Source organism: Squalius cephalus (genome assembly GCF_949319135.1).
Source record: "Squalius cephalus genome assembly, chromosome: 20".
Lineage (NCBI taxonomy): Eukaryota > Metazoa > Chordata > Actinopteri > Cypriniformes > Leuciscidae > Squalius > Squalius cephalus.
Window position 1 is genome coordinate 25,803,701 of NC_137141.1, and position 23,280 is coordinate 25,826,980.

At 35.8% G+C, this 23,280-nt stretch overlaps 1 protein-coding gene across 4 annotated transcripts; it reads right to left on the reverse strand.

Annotated features, from left to right (window-relative positions):
* On the reverse strand, positions 1–23,280 carry efr3ba (EFR3 homolog Ba). 4 transcript variants are annotated; one of them, XM_079853152.1, is made up of 22 exons: positions 23,034–23,280; positions 15,411–15,487; positions 14,484–14,611; positions 14,209–14,359; positions 10,728–10,849; positions 9,809–9,958; positions 9,245–9,370; positions 8,186–8,264; positions 7,636–7,771; positions 7,207–7,368; positions 6,442–6,553; positions 6,240–6,291; positions 5,910–6,082; positions 4,898–5,135; positions 4,517–4,645; positions 4,281–4,348; positions 3,847–3,974; positions 3,589–3,680; positions 3,404–3,452; positions 1,878–1,981; positions 1,670–1,719; positions 1–1,496 (listed from the first exon to the last, which is right to left on the reverse strand). In XM_079853152.1, exons 1-22 carry the CDS (start codon positions 23,137–23,139, stop codon positions 1,397–1,399), a joined length of 2,532 nt encoding a protein of 843 aa, XP_079709278.1. In that variant the 5' UTR covers positions 23,140–23,280; the 3' UTR covers positions 1–1,396. The 4 variants fall into 4 exon arrangements, with proteins under 4 accessions (XP_079709278.1, XP_079709277.1, XP_079709279.1 ...); XM_079853151.1 differs by having other exon boundaries at positions 1,878–1,984; XM_079853153.1 differs by lacking the exon at positions 23,034–23,280 and adding an exon at positions 21,836–22,197 and having other exon boundaries at positions 1,878–1,984.

Below are 23,280 nucleotides of genomic sequence, written 5' to 3' on the forward strand. Positions count from 1 at the left end.
TTTTTTTTCTTCAGCTTCTATCCAATAGTTTTAATTTTTAAATTCAATAATTATTGCTTTAAATACAACTGTTATTGCAGCATGTAGAGACGTTTAAACATGCAAACAAAGCTTGTATTTAGCTAAACTGTTTGTACCCACACATTGAAAAAGGTTTTGGAAACATTAGGACATTCTTAAACAAATGTTCTTAACTTAAGATACAAAATTTAAGGCAGCTTTACTTTTTAGTAGTACAAGAAAACCAATCACTTGCTCTGAACAACAGACTGAACAACAGACTCTCTACGCAGACAAGCTACGATCATTTGTCAATAAATTCTGCCCTTTTTATCTAGACTAAGTGTTTAAGTGCATATTTAACCAACACATGGTATATTCTCTTGGTTTGTTTGTCTTTGTTGGCATAAATAGACCTCAGGATAAAGTACAGCCATAATCCTTATCTAAAGTCCGATAATAAACTAGACTAGTGTTTCTCAACTGGTGGGTCGCAAGACCGTTTTGAGTGGGTTGCGGAGTGTGCAGTCAAAGAAACAACAACAAACGTAATTCTATGTTTTTCTGATGCAAGACTTTTATTTTGAAAGCTGTTGACACTTCTGTCATACGCAGAAAAACATGTTGTCCTGATTCAGTATCTGCGGTCAGATGAGATGTTGTCAGTGTCATTATTCTAACATTATTTCATAACTTGTTACGAAATAAAAAGTCTCTCACCTCAGAAAAACAAACTTTCCTGTCCTGTCAGACGTTATACTATGCTTGTAGCGGCACGTGCTGTTTATAACTTATCAAAGAAATTATAAGCATGCAATGTCGTAGTTATGTTGTCAATTAGTAAGTCATGAAAAAAGTACCAATAAATTATGTAACAGGTACTTTGTGTGTAAGTTGGGAAAGATTTGCATGCTGTTCTATTATAACACTGTGTTATTTTGTATATTTTATTTGTGGTGGCTCTTACTAGCTTACTTTATTGTATTAACAAAAACTAGTTTAGGACTTTCATTTATCTTACCTTTTACTGTTTATTCATCAGTATTAGTGATAGTCTTACAATTTATGTGTGCGTAAGTAAAGTGGGATGGCACTTATGTGTGTGTTGACCATTTTTGATGATTTATTAAATTGTATTAATTTTTATGGACTAATTATATACACACACACTTTTTTTGTATATACTTTTTTAGGAATTAGGTCAAATTCCTAAAAATAAAAACGGGTCGTGGGTTAATGACCATGGGAAAATGTGGGTGCCATGGCCAAACCAGTTGAGAACCACTGACTGCACTAGAGGACATGGTTTAGAAGACAGTTACACCTGGACATTGAGAAGGAGTGATAATAGAAGGATGAAAACAGCTGTATGAGGTGACTGGGACTCCAGAGTATCTCAGTATACACAGAGGTCTGGAAAGTTCATTTCATACACTGGTATGGAGCGGGTCCGGCCGTGACCGTTCCCGACAGAGCCAGACGGACTCGGCGGAGGCCTATCCAACCGAGAGAGACAAATGTCAATCACATGAGACAGACAATACAGCCTCTTTCCATTGTAGTCGATTCATACTGTATGTATTTTTATATATGATATTACATAGTATATTTATGCACAATTGAATGTTTAGTAAAGCTAATTTATAAACTGTTACAGAAGATCATGTACCTGATAGTGATTTCGAAGATTTGGTTGAGTTTATTCTGCAGTAGGGAAGCCTACAAAAATAAAAAACAGTACAGGTGGGGAGGTCATCAACAATATAAAAAGAAATGAACAGATGTAGGCACTGAACAGAAGAGCTGTGTTTGTGCTTTTTTATGCTAAAATTAGAGCTAGAGAGTGTGTGTATACAGGCTTGCTGCATTAGACTCACCCTGGCCCCGCAGTGGGCTGCTATCTCCTCAAATGGAGCGTTCTGAAACCTCTCCACCACCAGCCTTCTGCGCTCTCTCTCCAGCTCCTCTACATTCACACTGTCTACTGAACACACACGCACATACTCACGGGTGATTCTGTGCTTACTGCCGCAGACCAGCCTACAAAATGTCCTTTTAACCCTTTAAAAGTTTAGTTCAATTTAACGATATAACTACAAATAACATTTTTTTGTATTGTGTCTTCTCTAGTCGGGTAATTTCAAATAATATTTTATAGAAATCAGTAAAGGGTTATTTCACCCAAAAATTCTAAATTCTGTTATTAAATACTCTCAGGTCGTTCTAAACACGTTAGACATTTGTTCATCTTTGGAACACAAATGAAGATCTTTTTAATGAATTCTGAGAGCTTTCTGTCCCTCCATTGACAGCCTATGCAACTACCACTTTTAGGCACCAGAAAGGTAGTAAAGACATCGTAAGAAGAAAATCCATGTGACTCCACTGGTGTAACCTCAATTTGTGATGCAAGTGATGCAAATGCTTTGTTTGTGCAAAAAAATTAAGTAATTTGACACTTTAATTACAAAATATTAATCTCCAGTGTGCGTTCACGCAACAACGCCAACACAACACGCATAAGACGTGGTGCTCTCGTGAACGAGCGTTTTACAAGATTCATATTTTGTAAATAAAGTGGAAAAGTATGTTTTTTTCGCGCAAAGCACTCACGTCACTTTATAAAATTGAGGTTAAACTACTGGAGTCTTACTTTAATGATGTCTTTACTATCTTTCTGGGGCTTGAAAGTGGTAGTTGCATAGCTATCAATGGAGGGACAGAAAGCTCTCAGATTTCATCAAAAAGATCTTCATTTGTGTTCTGAAGATGAACGAATGGCTTACGGGTTTAGAACGACATGAGGGTGAGTATAATTAACTATCCCTTTAATCAGATAGACAGTTCAGCAGCATTTCTATAACAACACTGAAGACATAAGCATAAAAATGACACAATAACGTTAAAAAGTTTAGGGTCGGTAAGATTTTATGTTTTTAAAAAGTCTTATGTTCACCTTGGCTGCATTTATTTGATCAAAAATACAGTAAAAACAGTAATATTGTGATTTTTTTTTTACAATTTAAAATACATTAACAATATTTTAAAATGTAATTTATTAATGTAATGGCAAAGCTGAATTTTCAGCATCATTAATACATGACTACAGTCTTCAGTGTCACATAATCCTTCAGAAATCATTATAATATGCTGATGTGGTGCTCAAGAAACATTTCTAATGATCAATTTTGAAACAGTGATACTTTTTTCAGCATTCTGTGATAAATATGTAGCTCAAAATATTTTTTGTATTAATGTCACTTTATGATCAATTTAATGTATCCTTGCTGAAAAATAGTATTCATTACTTAAAAACCCCCAAAAGGTACTCAACCCAAACTTTTGAATGGTAGTGTACATACAATGTCAATGCAAGTAAACTCTCAAATCATGCAAGACTTACCAATGGCTTGTTTAAGAGTTTCAAATGTTATTTGTTCTGCTGTGGATCTCTGTAAGGATACAGATCATAGATGAATAAAAATATAGCTGATAGTAGATCCAATACTATGAGGTGACCACACACATGCACGCACACACACACACACACACACACACACACACACACTAGTGTAATGAAGATGTTACCTGTTCTTTCTCTGGACTGTTTCTAGAATCCATCTCTAACTGCAGAGAGACAGTGTCTCCAATGCTCTTTCTCTTGGACAGTCTGTCCTCATCTGAGTTACAAAAACAATATTTTTTTATATACTATGAAGAATACAAGAGAAAAAAAAATCTCAGCTGTAATATAATATTAAACTGTGAAATGCCCCCCAAAAAGAGACAAAAATACGACCGGACATGCAGTTTCAGTGTATTTAAATCTCAAGTTAAGGGTCAGACCTGTGATCTGTGGGATGTATGGTGTTGCCAGTCTCTCTGTGTTGTATCCACTGCCGCCCAGCATCTCTGCTATCTTAGCCTGCAAAAACAGCACCTCTCCTTCCACCGTCTCCAGCTTCTCTGGGATCCTGAAAGAGAAAGAGGCAAAAGCTATTCTTCAGCTTTCTGAGGCAGTAAGAACCAGACCCATGATGATCATCGAGTGAAGGAGCACTAGGATTATTTAACCATAACTGAAAGAATGAAAAAAACTGTACAGTACGTTCCCGACCCAGCACAGATGTTCATAAGAAATGAGACAGAACTACACATTTCTGTCGGTCTGTCAGTGTGGACCATGGCAGAAAAGTTGTGTCTCTCATAATGGTAAAAAGAACATTATGTTAGTCTGAACAGTCTCTACAGTGGTTTGAAGACTGCAAGGTGTTGCTTACTTAAAGCTCTCAACAAGAACATCCTCTGGAAGCAGGAAAGGGACAATTTTCTTTCTTGACTCAATCACCTGCAGGGAAAAAAACTTTTACTGTCACTCTATCAAACAGACAGGCAAACAGACAGATGGGTAGATGGATGGATGAGACAGATGGGTAGATGGATGGATGAGACAGACAGACAGACAAGATAGATAGATAGATAGATAAATAGACAGACAGACAGACAGACAGATCACCTCATGGACATGTTGGCAGAAGGTGGGCACAGTGGTCAGCTGGCTGATGAGGTTCAGGTAGGCAGCTGACAGAGCGTGGATGGCACAGCGGGTATATACAGGAAGAGTCTCTTCAGTCGAGGCCAGGTCCTGAGGAAGAGGATGCATCAGTGGAGAAAAAAAAAAAAAAAGAAGCTGAGTACTATTGTTGTTATACCGCAGGCTGATAGACACTTTAATGACTTATCTGTAAGACACAGTTAAATACTATACAGTACTTGACCATATTGTAAAGAGAAGTCGACTTGTGTTAGCTTTTAACATTTATATTTACTAGCATATATTATTATGCCACTGGTGTGTCCACAGTCATGTACATATCACAGGGAGTGACAGAAATACCTGTAAGGCCAAAGCCAGTCGGATCAGGTCCACCACCACCTCCTCATTGGCCAGTTCCACACAGATCAACCCCAACAGCATATGAAGAGACTCAAAGTGTCGCTGGACGCTGCTTTCCTCTTTGCAGGCCAGGTAAATGTGGCGGTACAGCCTATGGCTGTGTTTCTTCATGAACAGGTTATCCTGCCTTGAGCATTTGTCTACTTTCAGCTTTAGTACTGAGATATCTGATATAATTCTGTAGAAAACAACACAAAAATACACTGTAAAATGTTTTGTCAGGTAACTTTAACCCTCAGGACCAACTGTAGCAAAAGTGCAAAAAAAAAGTGCAATTATATTGTATACATTTTTTCCCCCACTAAATACCAATTTCTGGCATGAAACTCTAGATGGCGCAGGCTGATAGGTCCTAACTTAATTTAGTAGCGATCGCATCGTCATTTCAGAAACCCTCCACCTTCCCCAGCTCCACCTGTATAGATCTGCTCTGGGGGGTTCATTCATGTATGTTACATGTGCAGCAGCAGCAGCATGTCTTACACGCTCACAGCAATGTCTGTGAATGTATTGGCGGCAGCGTAGCAGATCTATTCTGCCAAGACCAAATACATTAACATGGTCATATCCATTACCATGCTGATCTCTCCAAGAGTTGTCATGGCAGAAATATAGGCTAAAACTACATATAAGAGCAATTCGCCCACAAAAAGTACAATGTATCACTACAGTACATTTTTATCTTTTTTATATGTTTTATCTTTACTCCATATATCAAAATACAGAGTAGAATGTAAATATTTTCTCAGGTAACCTTAAAATGTGCTTCATACTGTAACATACTTTAACATAAAAAGTCAAATAAAACTGTAAATCATTTTTTAGAGAAGGACTACACTACAACAGAAAAATGTTTTGAGTCATGACATAATTCAAAGCATGGTAGTTTGGTCATATTTTTTGAGGTACATTGTAGATTCCTAGAGTCTTGAGTTGGCCAGTGTGCCCAAACCTGACAGGGGTGAATTTGTGCCGGTTGTCATGACGATCAATGATGCTGACGAGGATGTCGAGAACAAGTAGACGGATCTCTGCGTCCTCCATCAGAGTAAAGGACAAGAGAGGGTCCAGGAATGAGGTGGGAAGTGCTGTCAAAATGTTCGTAGACTGGAATCCTGCTGTTACCTGAAGGAGAAAGAGAGAGGCCGACGTTTAAAAGGCACATGAGACCATTAAACTTTTGGACTGCATCAGCAACTGTGGATATCATGAAACAGCAGGGAGAGTAAATGGCCCTCCGCAAGGCACAGCGTGTGATTATGACTGACACAAACCAGCTCACCTGCAGCAGAGACTTTAGCAACATAATCTGGATCATCCTACTGCCCTCAACCCTGAAACCAGAAACAGACAAAACACATATTCTTGCTATGCTGGCGTTTATCTGTGTTAATCCTCAGCTAATTTGCATTTCATCTCTGGCCAGCAGAAATACATTATAAACGTGTCTAATATATCAAGTCTAGGTTGTAACCCTGTCTCACCCGGTGTTGGCCGACCCCAGAGACGGATACATGCCAGGCACAGGAATTTTACCTATGATGAACAGCATGACTTCCGAGCGCTGGTAGGTGGGCAGCGTGTTTGCAAAAGAGCCTGTAAAAAAATCAAGTTAAGTGAGAGATTGTGCACAGTCAGCTGGTTAAATAAATCCCTTCAGGGTGGTACAAGACCACTCATGGGAGTCCCGATAGGCTTTATTTTGTGATAATGACTAGGTGACTGTACATTAACCCACTCGTTACACAGCTACTTAGCGAATAAATAAATAAACAGGCATGAAATATCTATCATCCATCTATCTAATTATCTGTCTGATCTATACATCCATCCATCCATCCATCCATCCATCCATCCAATTATCTGTTTGATCTATCCATCCATTCATCTATCTAATTATCTGTCTGTGTGTTTGTCTGTCTGTCTGTCTGTCTATCTATCTATCTATCTATCTATCTATCTATGTTTGATGGAGTGACAGTTAAAAACATTTTCTATTTAGAAAAAAATATATTACCAATTAATCAATTATAATTTTTTTTTTTTTTTTAAATAAAAAAATATTGAGATATAAATGTTATTTGAGACGAAAGAAAATGTGGAGTGATATGAAACTGAGATCAGCTATGTAGGAAATCAGTTTGACAACAGTCAATTATAGTGTTTAGCCACATTCATTTTACAAAAATATTTGACCGCTGAACGCCATGACTGCCAGATTTACTCACAAACATTCATTGTTCACCCACCAATAGTTTTAATGACAGATTCTTGGAGTTGTCTCTCCTCATGTACTGTAATGACCTTGGAGCCCATGTTTGCAAAAGAGTCATAGGATCCAGTGAGTTCGTAGTCCACACTGAGCCTGAGCTGCTTCAGTAGAGTATTAAACACCTCCAGTACTGTGGGCCCTGTGGAGAGGTACGGCACACAGCCGAAACTAAATTAAAAGGAACAATGCAGATGTGTATGATTTCTACAGTATAAAATCGAATTATTTGTCAAACATATAAATATTGATGCATATGAAATAATCAGCATTTATATCACTTTTACATTAAGAAGTAAATAAGTAATGAAAGAATAATATTAGCAGAAACAAAATCATATAAAGTGCTTATTTTGTCTAATGAGGTGGGTTTAGTGCTCCCTCTAGTGGTCTAAAGACAGCCTGGTACCTATGGAGCCACTGGCTTCTATAACCGCTGCTTCTGAGATCACCTCCACTATCCCAGCACGCACTCTGGCTGAATTCTTACTGTTGGCATCCAAGTGGCCCAATAGCTGCTGAATCACCAGATGTGAATGTTGGGTCTGTCAAAGAAACAGGAGACATAGTTAATATAACAGTAAAACAGATGAACATGGAAATATCAAATCATCTTTTCAAGCTTTAGAGTCACACTGAATGATAGTGTTCAGTTAGATTCAAAATACACTGTGGTCCAAAACTCTGAGGCCATTCAAAAATGTATTTAAACCTGTAAATAAATGTAAACAGATTTATAACACTAAAAACAGGGAGAAATGTTATGATGTAAAGTCAATATGTAATGTTAATACATCAATGTAATTTTTAACTCTAATTGCAAAAATAGTAATATTTTAGCTACTGGTATGAGACATTTGAACCCCATTGTAATGTATAAAATATGTCCCCAAACACTGCATTGTATTGTGCATTACATACTTTTACGACCAAATTTCAGCAAAGCTGTTTGTATCTACCTGAATGGAGTACATAATGATTTTGAAACAGCGCACTGCAAATGTTTTGCCCTCCCACAGTGAATGATTATCAAGGTGCCTGAAAATACAAAAGTAAATGATTAGCTTCAGCAAACAGAACTAGAGCAGGAAAAAGCACATATAGTAGGTCATAAAATATACCGGCGTAACAGATACATTTACTGTGTAGTTGTTTTAGGCTAACACTGAGGACGAATTGTTTCATTTTGTTTTTATTTTTTTATTCTCTTTCCAATGTTATATTTCTGTACTGATTTGTATTTGTGTCATTATTGAATAATAATAATAAAAAAAAAACATTCTAGGACGACATAAATTCATTTAAATGGATAAATGGAAACCTCGACTAACAAAATCAAAGATCAGTTAATTTTCTATAAAATTTGTTTTAATTATTAATAATTCATTCAAGCATTCATGTCCATTCCATTTACACTACTGTTCAAAAGTTTGGGATACAATTTAAAATAACTGTTTTCTAAATTAAAGTATTATAAAATGTAATTTATTCCAGTGACGGCAATGCTGAATTTTCAGCAGCCATTTCTCTAGTTTTCAATGTCACATGATCCTTTGATTAAAAGAACAGCGCTTATTTGAAATATAAAACTTTTGTGACATTATAAATGTCTTTACCATCACTTTTGATCAATTTAATGCATCCTTAATGCATAAAAGTATTAATTTCTTTCAACAACAAAAAAAAAAAGAATAAATAAATAATTAAAATCTTACTGACCCCAAACATTTGAATGGTAGTGTATGTGCATATGTACTAGTAGTCCAGTAGATCATTAATGTCATCTCAATCATTAATTTATAAGTTTCATTTTATGCCATATATTGCCACATATACAGTATGTCCTTTATTATTCAAAACAAAATTTAAAATCAACAATCGTTAATTAATATTGTCAAAATATTCATGCCTTACACATATGCTAAAGTATTTGTATAAAATGAACTAAAAAATGAAAACCGATGTGTCTCCTTGCTGCCCTCTTGTGTTTGATAAGGTACAGGTGCATAAACACTCACATGAGCACAGGCTTCACAGCATTCTTGATGTTGTCGTAGGCGGCTCGTCCCAGCAGCTCTCGAAAGCATCTCTCGGTCAGTTCCACTGGACTTTCCTTCTCCTTCTCTGCCCCTGGGGAAGGAGACCTATCAATTGGAAACAGAAACAGACAGGGCTGAATTAATAGGCAATTGTTGTTGGCAATACCATTAGTAGTGGTCAGTGATTTCCCCAGAGGTGAAGATATGAACAGGTTTTATGGTTCTAAGTTCATCACACAGTTCAATTCATTGTTCATGGTCTGCACATGACCCTCGGGCTTTGGGCTTATAAGGCTTACAGTACAGCAGCTTCTAGAATAAATTACTTTCTTATTGCATTTAAAAGCCTGACACCTCAGTTGTAGGCAGTCTGCTGTTATATCACACACTTTTCAATAGCATTCGATTAGAAGTTCATTAGCTTAATCACACAGACTGGCTAATAGTTATTAGCAAGACATTGTTTCTCGGAAGGAAAATTCACACTTCCATTAGACTAAAAGTGTCTGTTTCTCTTCATGTGTGATTGTGTAAGCGAGGCACCTCTCTGCGGCTTCTTCCTGTTGGAGGTTGAACAAGAGAGACGGCACGATTTTGTCCATGTGCTGAGGGTCCCAAATATTTGCCTGCAGCTCGTCATTGACAGTCTTCCTCACCACCCCCTGAAGACCCCTGATCCCTGCCATACGAATCCTTACACAGATATACACACACACACACACAACCCAAACTGACATTAGTTAGTCACGCTTACGAGACATGTGGATTTATATATATGGATATTTTAAGTGCACTGAATTATGCAATTCAGCCCCTGGTGCATGAATTATTAAATCAAAGGAAAAAATAGTTTCCTTTTACTTCAAAAGAAGACTATATTATTTCTAATCTTGTTCCACTCCATGAGGCACAATCTCACCCACACACTCTCATGCAGGCATGTGTACACACATGTGAATTTCCTTTTTACATGTATATACAAAGCTTTGAAGTTCACAGTAAGTCATATAATTGTGGATAATATTGTTTAATTAATTGCAATTTAATAATAAATGTGTATTATTCATAATATAATCAATTATTTTTATTATTTATTTTATTTGCTATTTATTATAACATTTTTATTTAATTTCAAATAGTCTAAGAAATGAAAGTCACACATTTTACATTTAGGCTACTTCTATCATTTTTGAATAAGTAATTTCCTTTATGTATTTGAATTGCATATACAATTTCCATCCATTTTAGATTACACAGTTTTAACATAAAAGGTATGTAGTTTAGTTTTTAACGGCTAGAGGGACAGAAGTTACACAGTGTACCTTTAAATATCTGTCCATGTTAAGGGACACCATGCATCAGAGGCTTAACCAACAAAAACAAGAAGAAACCAGATTTTGAAAATGCATATTTTTGGGTGTAAAAATCTTCCTCTATTGAAATGCTGGAAAGACATGCTCACTTTGTGCGAATATCTGGATCCTCGTAACTGGAATGGCACATCTCACTGAAGCGTGAGACAAAGAAATCGTAGCTACGATGGTATGATGGTGTATCCTCCTCTATGTTTGCAAACTTCACAAACTTAAAGAGAAAGAGCAGAAAAATATAGAAAGTTTGGTTACACTTTATAATAGGTGCAAATATCTACTATGTACTAACATTAAATGCCTACAATACTATGGATTTATTGTGTAACTACACAAAAAACTATTTTTTTTGCATTTACTGCTAACAAGTTTGAGTTACGGTTAGGTTTTTTAGGATAACTGGGATGATAGGGGTTAGAATTCTGTTACAGTTACGGTTAAGGTTATGGGTAAAGTTAAAAGTGTAATTACAAGTGTTAATTAAATAATGCAAGTACTTTAAAGGGGTCATGGAATGCATTCTCAGATCTTTATATTATGTTTCTGGAGGTTAGAGTTCTGGAGGTTCATATGAATTTAGCAAAGTTTATTTTACATAAAAAAAGTTCACATATTTCAAAAACACTTCATTTCAAGGGGCTTTACTTTTTTTTTCAGAAATGCAAGTAAAGCCCACTGCTGTGATTGGCAAACTTCATTGCACAAATCCATGCTCTCCTCCACAGTGTGTGTGTAAATATCAAGGACATTTAGATTTTCTGTTAAATTACCCCTTTAAATGCAATTATATTGCACCAACATGTATGTACATAATACATACTGCATCAAATACATAAGAATATAGTACTTACAGTATCCACCACCTAACATATACCCAAGTGTGACTGAAGGTTTTTTGGTAAATACACAGTTAGAGACTCTTTCTGATGCTGTGAAATCCAGATATTAAAATTATATTCAACAATTCATCTAATGAATAGATGAATAGAACTCTACAGTATTTTGGTGTAAAAAAAATGTCACTGGATAGAAGCTAATCAGGCACATCCAACATGGACATGTTTTGTGACATGCCTTGATCCCCAAATTATGAACTAAACTATGTAAGATCAAAGAAAAAAGACACAAACTTCATTGAATACATGGTTTGTGCCATAACGTGTGTTGTGCGGTGAAACGTTCAAATTCAAAGGTCATTTAGAAACCAAACACCTGCTATTGCTGAAGCTTGATATTGAATATTTGTATATTGATGGGCCTATGCAGTTCATGGTAATATAAAACATTTTAAGACATTTTGTCAAGTCTTGACAATTTGTGTCAATAGTCCTAAAGCAAAACCAGTTGAGAACCCCTTCTTTAAGGTATGTTAATCTGTACTTATGCAGCAAATGTACTTTTTCCAGTACAACAGATATTTCTGATTAGGATATCTTAAGATTTGAGAATAGCAGCAGTTACCCAGTGTGCTGCAACTGACCACATTGAGTTCCACACCAACACAATGCCTACAGAGAACCTTCATACTGAGACTGAGATGGAAACTCTGTACAACCCAGAAATTCTGTAAACATGCGCACTGCTTTCAACATTTATGGGCCACATGCCTTAAGCCCTGCCCCATCTGGCCTCTATCTGTAAAAAGTAATCTCTTTTTAATCTTTAAGCCTTTATATTTCAGAAGCATCAGATGTGAGCGGTTTTGAAGTTGAGAACTCTTCCCATTAGCATGTGAGTTAGGTGGGTGTAAAGCTCTCAGGGACGATGTTGAGGTTTCACGTTACTGTACAGAGGACAAATTCATTTTTGTTTTGAATGCTTGTCATGTAAAATGAAATGAGATAAGTTGGAGTGGGCATATACATTATGAGGAGAACCATATTTCATGGTCTAGCTATAACATCATCTTCTCTATGAAAATAAAAACATTTTACGACATTTTAACATTTTAATTTCAATTCTGAATTCGATTTTCGATTCGACTCAATGAATATAGATTTAATACAAATCCTATATTTATAAAAAAGAACAGTGAACATAAGTTTACAAGTGGTTAATTAATAATAAAGAAATTAAGATCCACAAACCTGAATATTAAACTATTTATTTTAGGTACACTTTGGTACATTAAAACAGAACCCAGCTCTATATTTCAAATGCATACAATGAATAGACAGGATTTTCAGAACAGAACTTGTCTCAAAGTCAGAACAGTCGCATGCCTTGATCAAACAGGATCAGGTTATTTTATTTTAAGATAAAGCAAACAAAATCTCAGCATTAGCTGTAACATGGAGGCTGCAAGCCTATAAACAGTGTAGGAAAACCAATACTGGCTTTTGGGTGATAGATAAATAAATAATATGAAAAATGTAAAGCTGCAAGCAGCATTTATAGGGGTTTAAGGCCTTTAAGCACATGCATAAAAAGACATGTTTTATTTAGCAAGCATGTAAACACTTAGAAAACTTAGGAAACCAAAAGCAATTTATGAAAGATCATATAAGAGATTCAGTCAAGAATCATTTTGTACAGACGCAAATAATGTATGTTGGATTTATGTTTATAAGGAAGTTCATCCTGATAATGCATTGTCAGCATTTAAAAGATTATTTTACCCTTTGGTGGACAAACATGCACCTATGAAAAAATGTAGTGAAGAATGTAAGGGCACCATGGATTGTTAATGAGTTGAGTTTGAGAGAGATGTGGCAAAGGGTACAGCAAACAGAACTGGGAACAAGAAGGATTGGGACGACTATTGCAAATTAAGAAAGAAGAAGCTACGCGCTTGAACCCCTAATAAAAAGGGCCTAAAAAAGGCCTATAAAAAAAACTATAGGGTCTCAGCACTTGACGCTTGAGTTGCTGGTTACAAAATTTTTATCAAGCCTTTTAACATGTACCTCAGACAGGAAAAAGGTCGCTTTTTGCATTTTCAGCTCATTTATCATGGAAATGTGGTATTTTTGTTGTGTTTTTTTTTTCTTCCTTTTAAACTGTAATACCTTTACTGATGGCCCGATCTCCGTAAAAGTTTGAACGATTCTTTAGAATAATATGGCGCTAAGCTAATTTGGTGATGGTCTGCGCAAAGCAGACCATTTTTCAGTAATTTAAATGTCATTTTGCATAGGATAATATAGACCATTTTTCACCCTTATAACAGTTAGGGTGTTCGGGCGCGCCTTTGGTGACGTTGTAAGCGTTGTGAGTACTACCAGCCCTCAAAGTTTCAAGTGTCTACGACGTACGGTTCAGTCTGCCCGATCAGTTTTAGATGGAGAATACTGCATCATGGGAAAATTAACAATAACAATAGGGTTTCAGCGCTACTTGAACCCCTAAAAATCGATTCGTGGCCTTTGAGAATCGATTTTGAATCAACTTCATTTTTTTGCCCAGCCCTACACCTGAACCTGTGGTTTTGATGCAGCAGCCACATCTCCCTCCGCACTGCAGAGACACCCGACTCAAAGTAGATTTATCCAGTGATCATTTTTACCCTGTAACTACATCAATAGGTCCGTAAGTAGATTTCACTAGAGAGTAAAGACAGTAAATTTTACTCACTGAGTTAGTGCCCAGGATCTGTAAGTTGGGTTTGTCTGCCTCCAGCAGTTTGCGCACCATAGTAAGGAAACTCTCCACAAAAAGGTTTATACTCTGACAGTGACAGGCCATCAGCAGCTGATCCAAAGCCTCCATAGCAATACAAACATACCTGTGAGACACACAAATATGATACTGCCCTACCAACGATCACAGACAAATATATAGTGACAAATCAGGTATAAATTATACAGTCAAAACAATCACTACATTTTTTTTCCAGTTTTTGTTTTTACCCATATCTATGCCGGGCAACATCTCTGGATAGTCTTTCTGACAGGTAGGCACCGATACGGTCTAGTTTCTCTGGAGCAGACAAGGCGTAAAATGTAAGCTTCTCCATGTTAGCTTTCACCAAACCGTCCTTTAAAGAAGAAGACAAGACAAGATGGGTAGACAGATAGAGAGACTATTAGAAGAACATAAGATGAAAAATGACCATTAAAATGTCACTTTAAACTTTTCTCTCCCCCAAAAGAACCTTGCATAGATGATTTGTCTTCTATTCTGAGTCTGATACAGATCCTGAAGCTTGTATCATCATCATTCAGAAGAGAGACAGATTCAAATACTTTCCAGTTTTGTGCTTTAACCATGGTCAAATATACCAGGGGGTTCTTTCTAAAATTTAAATAATTGGCTTATATTTGTAATCTGGAAAACTGTTTCATTTATACTTTGTATTAATGTGCAATTCAAATGTATTTGCATATCGCATTTCCAATAAACATAATTTCAAAACTGTACAGAACATAGAGGCATTCAAGTAGTGAGAAAGCGAAGGATGAAAAAGACATTTACACAAATCATTTATGATCATATGCACGTTGCAAGAAATGAACCCCCCCCCCCCCAAAAACAATTTTGTTTTACAATATTTCTTAATGTTAAAATAATTTTTGTAATTTCCAAAATCAAATTTTCCAAACCCCAGTCTAAAAATCCCTGAAACTGAGAGCATGCGTGTCTGTGAAGACGACTGACTGCAATCGGGTGACCACGCAGCAGATCTGCCATGCCACAGTGGCTCTAAAACTAATAAATGTCACCATTGAAAGCCTATGTCTACATCACTGCATTGATCACTGATGACTGATAACCACTAGAAGCCTAGTGAACCATCCCTTTTTCATACTCAGTGCTTTTATTTGATCTGACCTTACCTCAGGGTCTTCTGGAAAGATGTTATCCACCAGCCGCTTATAGCGGGGTCTCAGGGCCCCACAGCATCCACAAACCCCTGAATCACATGGGGAAAAGTGAATTAAGTATGTAGTATTGATCAATAGTCTTTGCAATTATACTCAATGTGAGGTTTATTTATTGCATCAACACATTAAATAAATTAGACCTGTGTGCTGTAATCTAGTAAGTGAGGCCAGTCGATTCAGCGAAAGGCATTAATCTGTATTTAGGAAACGTCTGCAGCTTGGTGTGCCGGTTAAATGGATTTGAAAAGAAATCATTTGGAATTGTTTTGGTTTTACACCACCACTTGAAAGCCTATAAAAGGCTTATGAAGACCAATAAAGGGACACATTGTAAATCACAGGGGGGGAAATGGTAAAAAAGGATCTTTTAATTGTCGTCGATTTGTTGGAAATAATTTAATCTTCATAGATGTTATTTTTTAAATAAAGTTGAATAAGATACCATTAGATATATGCATTAGGTATAATGAAATTACAATGAACAACATGATTATTTATTAGTCAGTGTTATTTTAGTGTTATTTATATACTGTTATAGTATTTATTAATATTTTCAATTAGTGTTCATTTTTTCATTTTCAGTTTTAATTTTAGTTTAAGATTTAGTAATTTTGTTATATGCTTTTGTCATTTTTAATAAAAAAATTAGAATATCATGGAAAAGTTTATTTATTTTATGCAAATCCTGCTGGAAAATGAAGTCAGTATCTCCATAGAGCTTGTCTGCTGAAGGAAGCATGAAGTGCTCTGGAAGTGTCCTGGTAGACGGCTGCGTTGAGTGGACCAACACCAGCCGATGACATGGCTCCCCAAACCAACACAGACTGTGGAAACTTCACACTGGACTTCAAGCATCTTGGATTGTGTGCCTCTCCATTCTTCCTCCAGACTCTGGGACCTTGGTTTCCAAATGAGATGCAAAATTTGCTCTCATCAGAAAAGAGGACTTTGGTCCACTGTGCTTTATTAAATCCAGAGTCAACGCAGCCGTCTACCAGGACATTTTCAGAGCACTTCATGCTTCCTTCATTTTCCAGCAGGATTTGCACCTGCCCACACTGCCAAAATAACCAAAACCTGGTTCAATGACCATGGTATCACTGTGTAATTACTGTGTGATTTCATGTAATATTCAAATTTTTTGAAATCCTGTTTTCGTGGGTTTTATGAGCTGGAAGCCCAAATTATGTACAAAATAAACAACTAAATACTTGAAATCGTTTAAGTTGTGGGCCCTGAATCTATAATCTATGGAAGTTTAACGTTTTGAATGGAATTATGGAAATAAATAAACTTTTCCATGATATTCTAATTCTTTGGAAAGGGTCTATATATATATATATTGTCATTCCAGTTTAGTTTTAGTAATTTTAGTACTTCACCTTTATTTCAGGCTGCCATGGCAACAATTTCTTGTTGAAGTTTTTCATCAAATATTATATTTTATTTTATTTCCGTTACTGAAAATGATTTTTAATAGTTTTAGTTAATAACAACACTGAGGTTAATGTTCATAACCTTCTTATAAACTGTAGCAAAGTAATATAGTCTGCTATGAGTTTAATGAATCATATTAATTGAGAGAGGCTAAATGGAATTTAAAAAAAAAAAAAAATTTAAATTAAAAAAAAAGTTCTTTTAAAATGTCATTGTTCACCACAGGACTATTTGAGCGACCTGCATGAAGGCAAAATGTGATTAAAATTGTGAACAATTTTACTAGTCACAGCATCTAATAAACAAACTTTTCCTTGTACATTCATATAATGCTTAACCTAAAATCTTGATGTTGAATAAAATCAGTTCAACTACCCAATTAAAACTCCACAAACATGCTTTCTCAATAAACACACACACAAACCCCCTTCTGGGTGGATGAGTCAGAGGCAGCACCTTGGCAAGACCCCTGGGAAGGACGAGTCTATTTACACCATTACCATAGTGAAAGAGCTTCATCATGGAGGAAAGTAAACAAACCAGAGCAGGTGGAGCGATCAGACAGCAGCGTTCAACCACCCACACAATGGCTATTCATTCTAGTCAACAAATATTAAAGGGATATTTTACCCAAAAATGAAAATTTTGTCATCATTTACTGACGCTCAAGTTGTTCCAAACATGTAAAAGTTTCTTTCATCTGTTGAACACAAAAGAAGATATTTTGAAGAATGTTGGTAACCAGACAGTTTCTGGCCCCTACTGACTTCCATAGTAGGAAAAAAAAATCCTATGGCAGTCAATGGCTACCATCAACTGTCTGGCTACCAACATTCTTTGTGTGTGTTCAACAGATGAAAGAAACTTGTACAGGTTTGTAACAAATTGAGGGTGAGTAAATGATGACAGAATTTTCTTTTTTTGGGGAACTACCCCTTTAAGGATCATATCACACACAGTATGACTGATACGAGCAATTTATGTAGAATCTATCAGTGAAAGAATCAGTCTACAAAACGCAACACAAAATGTAGGTATATTGACTGAAGCCTGCTGTCTGACTAGCTGCTGTCAAGCTTGCGTTTACCGAGATCGTGATTGGCAATTATTGTGTGTTTGTATGGATGTGAGAAGAGCTGGAGTGTGAGTCACACATTGGCCCGTGCACCTGCTAGTGTTTTGACACATCAGCGTGACACCTCTACGCCTAAAGCATCACAAGCAGAAATGAAGAAAAAAAAACAACCTTGACAGTCAACACGAACATTTCCACCCACACACTCAAGACTGCAGTGAATCCTCTCACACTCACACTGTTTCTCACTCCCAGAGTGTTTCTGCTGTCAAAAAAGGGGTCATTAATGACTGCAATGTGTAATCACTTAAAAAATTACACAAACAAACAAACAACTATACAGATTGCTGTGCATTTTAATTGACCTAAGTAGTTGGTTAGAAAAAATACTTTCAAAACAACAGGTTTAATGTTTTTTGACTGATAGCTCATTCTTACAAATAAACAAGTATATAAATATTTTTTGCAAAATAAAATTTAAACAGGCATAGGCTATGGAAAATAGTGACATTATAAAGACATGTTTCAAAAAATTGGAACTAAAAGCCAGAACAAATGATTAAAATAAATTAAAACTGACGACAACGTTGTCAAAACAATCTCGTTCACATGGATCCGCAAAAACATCTAAAAACGCTGTGTTACGCATGCCAGGTCAGTAGTTGGAGATGTCACTTTGTAAAGAAAAACTATGTGCCTATAGACTGAACACGTAACACGCATGTGCATGATGGCACTGTTGTCACAAATTCACGTTTTTGTACTGTAGTTTACACCTAGACGATAACGGTATAGTTCTAAGACTTGCACTTTGAAACCTGTTTTCAAAAGTTAGCGTTTTCAGGCCCCCAAAATGCTGTTGTCATGTTAATGAACAGCCAAAATGCATAAAAAGTTTTACGTTTATAGTTAAAAATGGTGTCAAGTAAAAAAAATATTATTCTAAATTTATCTTATTATAGTTTTAATAGTAATATTTTTTTATTATTATAAATAATATATATTTAAATAATAATTTAACTATAAACTGGTTTAAACTGGTCAATTTCAGTGAAATTATCTGTACCATGCATTTGTGCTTCTAAAACGAAGGACTTGATGAGCAGCCCTCCAACATAATCATCCAAATAGCAGAAGGTAGGCTAAACACTGAGTTCATAAATCCAAGCTCCATACAAGAGCTACAGGAACTGCTTTACACTGCATGAGCTATATTTATGAAACGCAAGCACTTTGGCATTCTGCTTCTGGGACAGGGTGGTAAATATTACCTCCACAGTTCCCTCTGGTTTACAACCCTCATAATTCTGTCTCTTATGTAGGTATGTGTACTCACCTATCATTCACTTGACAGAATCTATAGTCACACTGACTGAGCCCATGAGGCCAAAATATCTGCTTTTAGGTTTATTATTTTTACTCACTTTATCATAATGCTGTACATTTAATGACAATGTTAACAAATAAATGTAAACTGTTACGCTCAAAAAGCACAAACAACTACTAAATAATTTACATCAGGAGTGTAGCATCAATTCTAGGGAAGTAAGTGCTATTTTACTTTGTTGCCGAGAACAACCTACATGCACATCTGCTATCTGCATACGCTGCAAAACAAAGGCTATCGCTGGCACTGTGACCAAGAGGATTAGGTCACAATAAAGAACTAGTCATGCTCGGATGTACTACTATATGGCTGATATGATATCCTCCAAGCTGGCAGGGATACTAGAAGACATCCAGCTTTAATAGGGCTTTGATAAGAGCTACTAAAGCAATTACATAACACACAACTCACTATGCATGCGAATGAATCAAACTCCATGTTGTGGAAGCTACAGAATGGAAAATCAATCTTTCCGAAACACAAAACGCAGACTCTGGGCACTGCCTCTCTCATAGTGACGCATTCACTCTAAATACAGTTCCCCTGAATTGTTAGAGCTTCTTAAAATGACAGCTATATTTAGCACATCAACCAACACAGTTGCCATATCCCTTCAGATTGCCCAAAACAGGACACAATATCAAAGACACTAACTCTCATACGACAGTGTCACAGTGAAAAAGCAGAACTACAGAAAGGGAACTTCATGATAGGCAGAATAATGTAATCTATTGATTTACTTCTTTAACTTTGTCACTGCCATCTCTACTTCCATGAGCAGTTAGTTCATCTAAAACTATAATTTGCATACCCAGGAATCTGTATGAGAATAATGATGTGCCTTTTTGTAAAAGCTTTAGGGTACAGTGAATGTGTTTCAGTATTGCTATTAAAGCATTGTATATTATGCCCTAACATAGTTTGCAATTGTTACCAAAATGTGAATATAAATGACACACAGTGATGTCCAAAAGTCTGAGAATATACTAAGAATAAAACATCTAATTTAACATATAAATCAAAAGAAAAATTTGGGGATTCAGAAAAAGTAAATAAAACTAAATACATTGTGGAATAAATTAAAAAAGATACACTACCATTCAAAGGTTGAGTAAGTAGCCTAAGTTTGTAATGTTTTTAAAATACATTTATTTTATTCTCAGCAAGGCTGCATTCATTTGATCAAAAACAGAGTAAAAATATTATTAAATGTGATTAAATTAAAATAACTACTGTCTTATTATTAACTATTTAATATATTTCAAAACGTAATTTATTTTTGTGATGGCAAAGTTGAACAGTCTTCTAATATGATCCTTCAGAAATCATTCTAATATGCTGATTTGGTGCTTAAGAAGCATTTCTTATTATTAATGTTGAAAATATTGTGGAAACCGTGATACAATTTTTTCAGGATTCATCAATGAAAAGAAAGTTCAAAATAACAATGCATTTGAAATAGAATTTTTTTGTACATTGTAAATATTTGTTGTCACTTTTGATCAATTTAATGCATCCTTGCTGAATAAAAGTATTCATTTCTTTAAAACATATCTTTCTGAGGCCAAACTTTTAAATGGTAGTGTATATTTAGGATTATCAGGATTCTAGTGCACAAATAAAAAAACAAGTATATTTTTTAACACTGACCATGTGAACTCCTTTGTACAAAAAGCAAGTTATTCGTGCTTCCATTGAAGCATACAAGAATAACCGGGAAAAAAGTAAATTAATCAATTATTTTTATACTCAATGTCATAAATGCCAATATCATTTTAATTATATATATGTATGTAGGATGTATGTAGCATGTATGTAGCATGTATGTAGGACAAACATAAACATGATTTGTCATTGCTGATTTACTCCTTTTGAATTCCTTAAGTGTAAAATCTGAATAGCATTATCTATCATCATATATGACTGACTTAATCCTACATTCTCTCAAAACATGTGAGAGATGGCATGCGTGGAGAAATCTGGGTGAAATACTCAGGCCGTTAAAAATGTAATCGATCTGGTTTTGAAGTGCTACAGCCAGTCGCACATCCACGCTGTGAGAAATCAGAGTCGCAGCCTGACTGCCTGCAGCTCACTCAAAACATCCTCGACCATGCATGCTGGTCGGGCAAAATCATACAAATAAAGCAGGAGATATAATCAATATGTGTACATACATGTTCATGTATAGTTAAAGTAAATAACTGGACATTGCAGTAGTGTGTTTTAGTAGTGCGTGTTTAAGTATTTGGTGCAAAGTGTGGATAAACCTAAACCGGTGCAGCCTGAAAATGAAAGATGAAACGAAATATGCACAATAAATAGAGCAGAGCTGCATTGCTGCATGCAATCTGTTGCTTCAGCATCATTCTGCTGTCATTGCCATAATCTCCTCTGATGCACATGAATCTTTCCTTCAACACAGGGAGGGAATAACCATATATAAACATAATCATGCACTCACACAATCGCCCTTACCGTACATTGATGGAAAACCTGATGAAATTCTCTGTTCTTTGCCTGAAGCCTCTTTCTCTGTCACATAGCCAGAGAGAGAGAAAGAGGGAGAGACACACACACACACACACACACACACACACACACTCTCTCTCACAGACACTCAATCATACACGCACGCTCGCATACGCCGCATGTGACCGGGCTCCAATGACCTTGGATTTTCCAAACAACACGGCACAGCTTTCCCTCTATCAGGAACAATGCTGGTTTAACACACAGGTGCACACACACAAATACACACTCACACACAATCAAGCACGCACGCAGCCCCTCCTCAGCAAAGACGAACACATTCACACACCTCCTGACCATTCAACAATGAGTGGGAGGGAGATGAGGAGGGCGTTAGAGAGATGGAGAGGGTGAAGACACAGGATGAGAGGGGGAAGGATTCAATTGGTGCAGCCATGCGTCAATCAACTAGAACCTCTCCTCCAATTGCTGACTCTCTCTAGTCTTTGAGTAGCATTTAATTGTTGCCTGTTATTTTTGTATGTCTGTTTTTTGCACTATTTATTTATTTTTTATAAAACATGACTTTTTCTTTTTGGCTGCTATAGAAAGAGTACGATTAAACATTGATTTTATCTAGAGTTTTTAATATTATATCTGGTTTAAAGAGAAAGAAATACTATGTACTTCAGAAGAAAAAAAAATCACTTTGTCTAAATAACTAATGAAATTATTATTCACGTTGTTTAATTTTTTATTTACTATTTTTAACAAAAAAATATTTAAAAAATATAAAAATAATAAAAATAAATATGTAATAAATACGTCTTGAAAATCTTTATTTAAAAGAAACCTAAATCTACATCAGGATACTAAGTGTTTTCTACTCTGGCCTGACGTGTAATCCATGGCATGTGAAATGGCTCAGTGTTAATCTGACCGATACGCGGTTTCAGTTTTAGACACAAAACTATGACTTATTCATGAAAACAATATTTTTTTGCAGTTGCTAAATGTTGCATGAGTATTCCTATATCAAAAATTAATGGATCAAATTTCTGACAAACAGAGAATATGGCATTAAAAACATTAAATGTAAATAAATTGCTCATGTGCTACAAATGATAACATTAAACATGGCATGTTAGCCCAACAGCATGGAAGAAACAACAAAAGCACATTAATAGCCTAAAAATGTCCTTACCACCTCCAACCTGATGATCCAAAAGAGTACTGCAGTCCAGGAGAAGTCTTCTTGGACCTAGAAAATCAGGGAGACCTGAAAAATTAGGGAAACTTGCAAGTGGCATCTTCTTGACTATCCTTAAATACCTTAATGAGAATAATAAACTTTTATAAACAAATCTACTGTAGGCTTTATTTCAGAATCCTTTTATAAAAGCATGGAAGTCCAAAACTACCAGTTATAGACATGTAAACTTTCATTCACT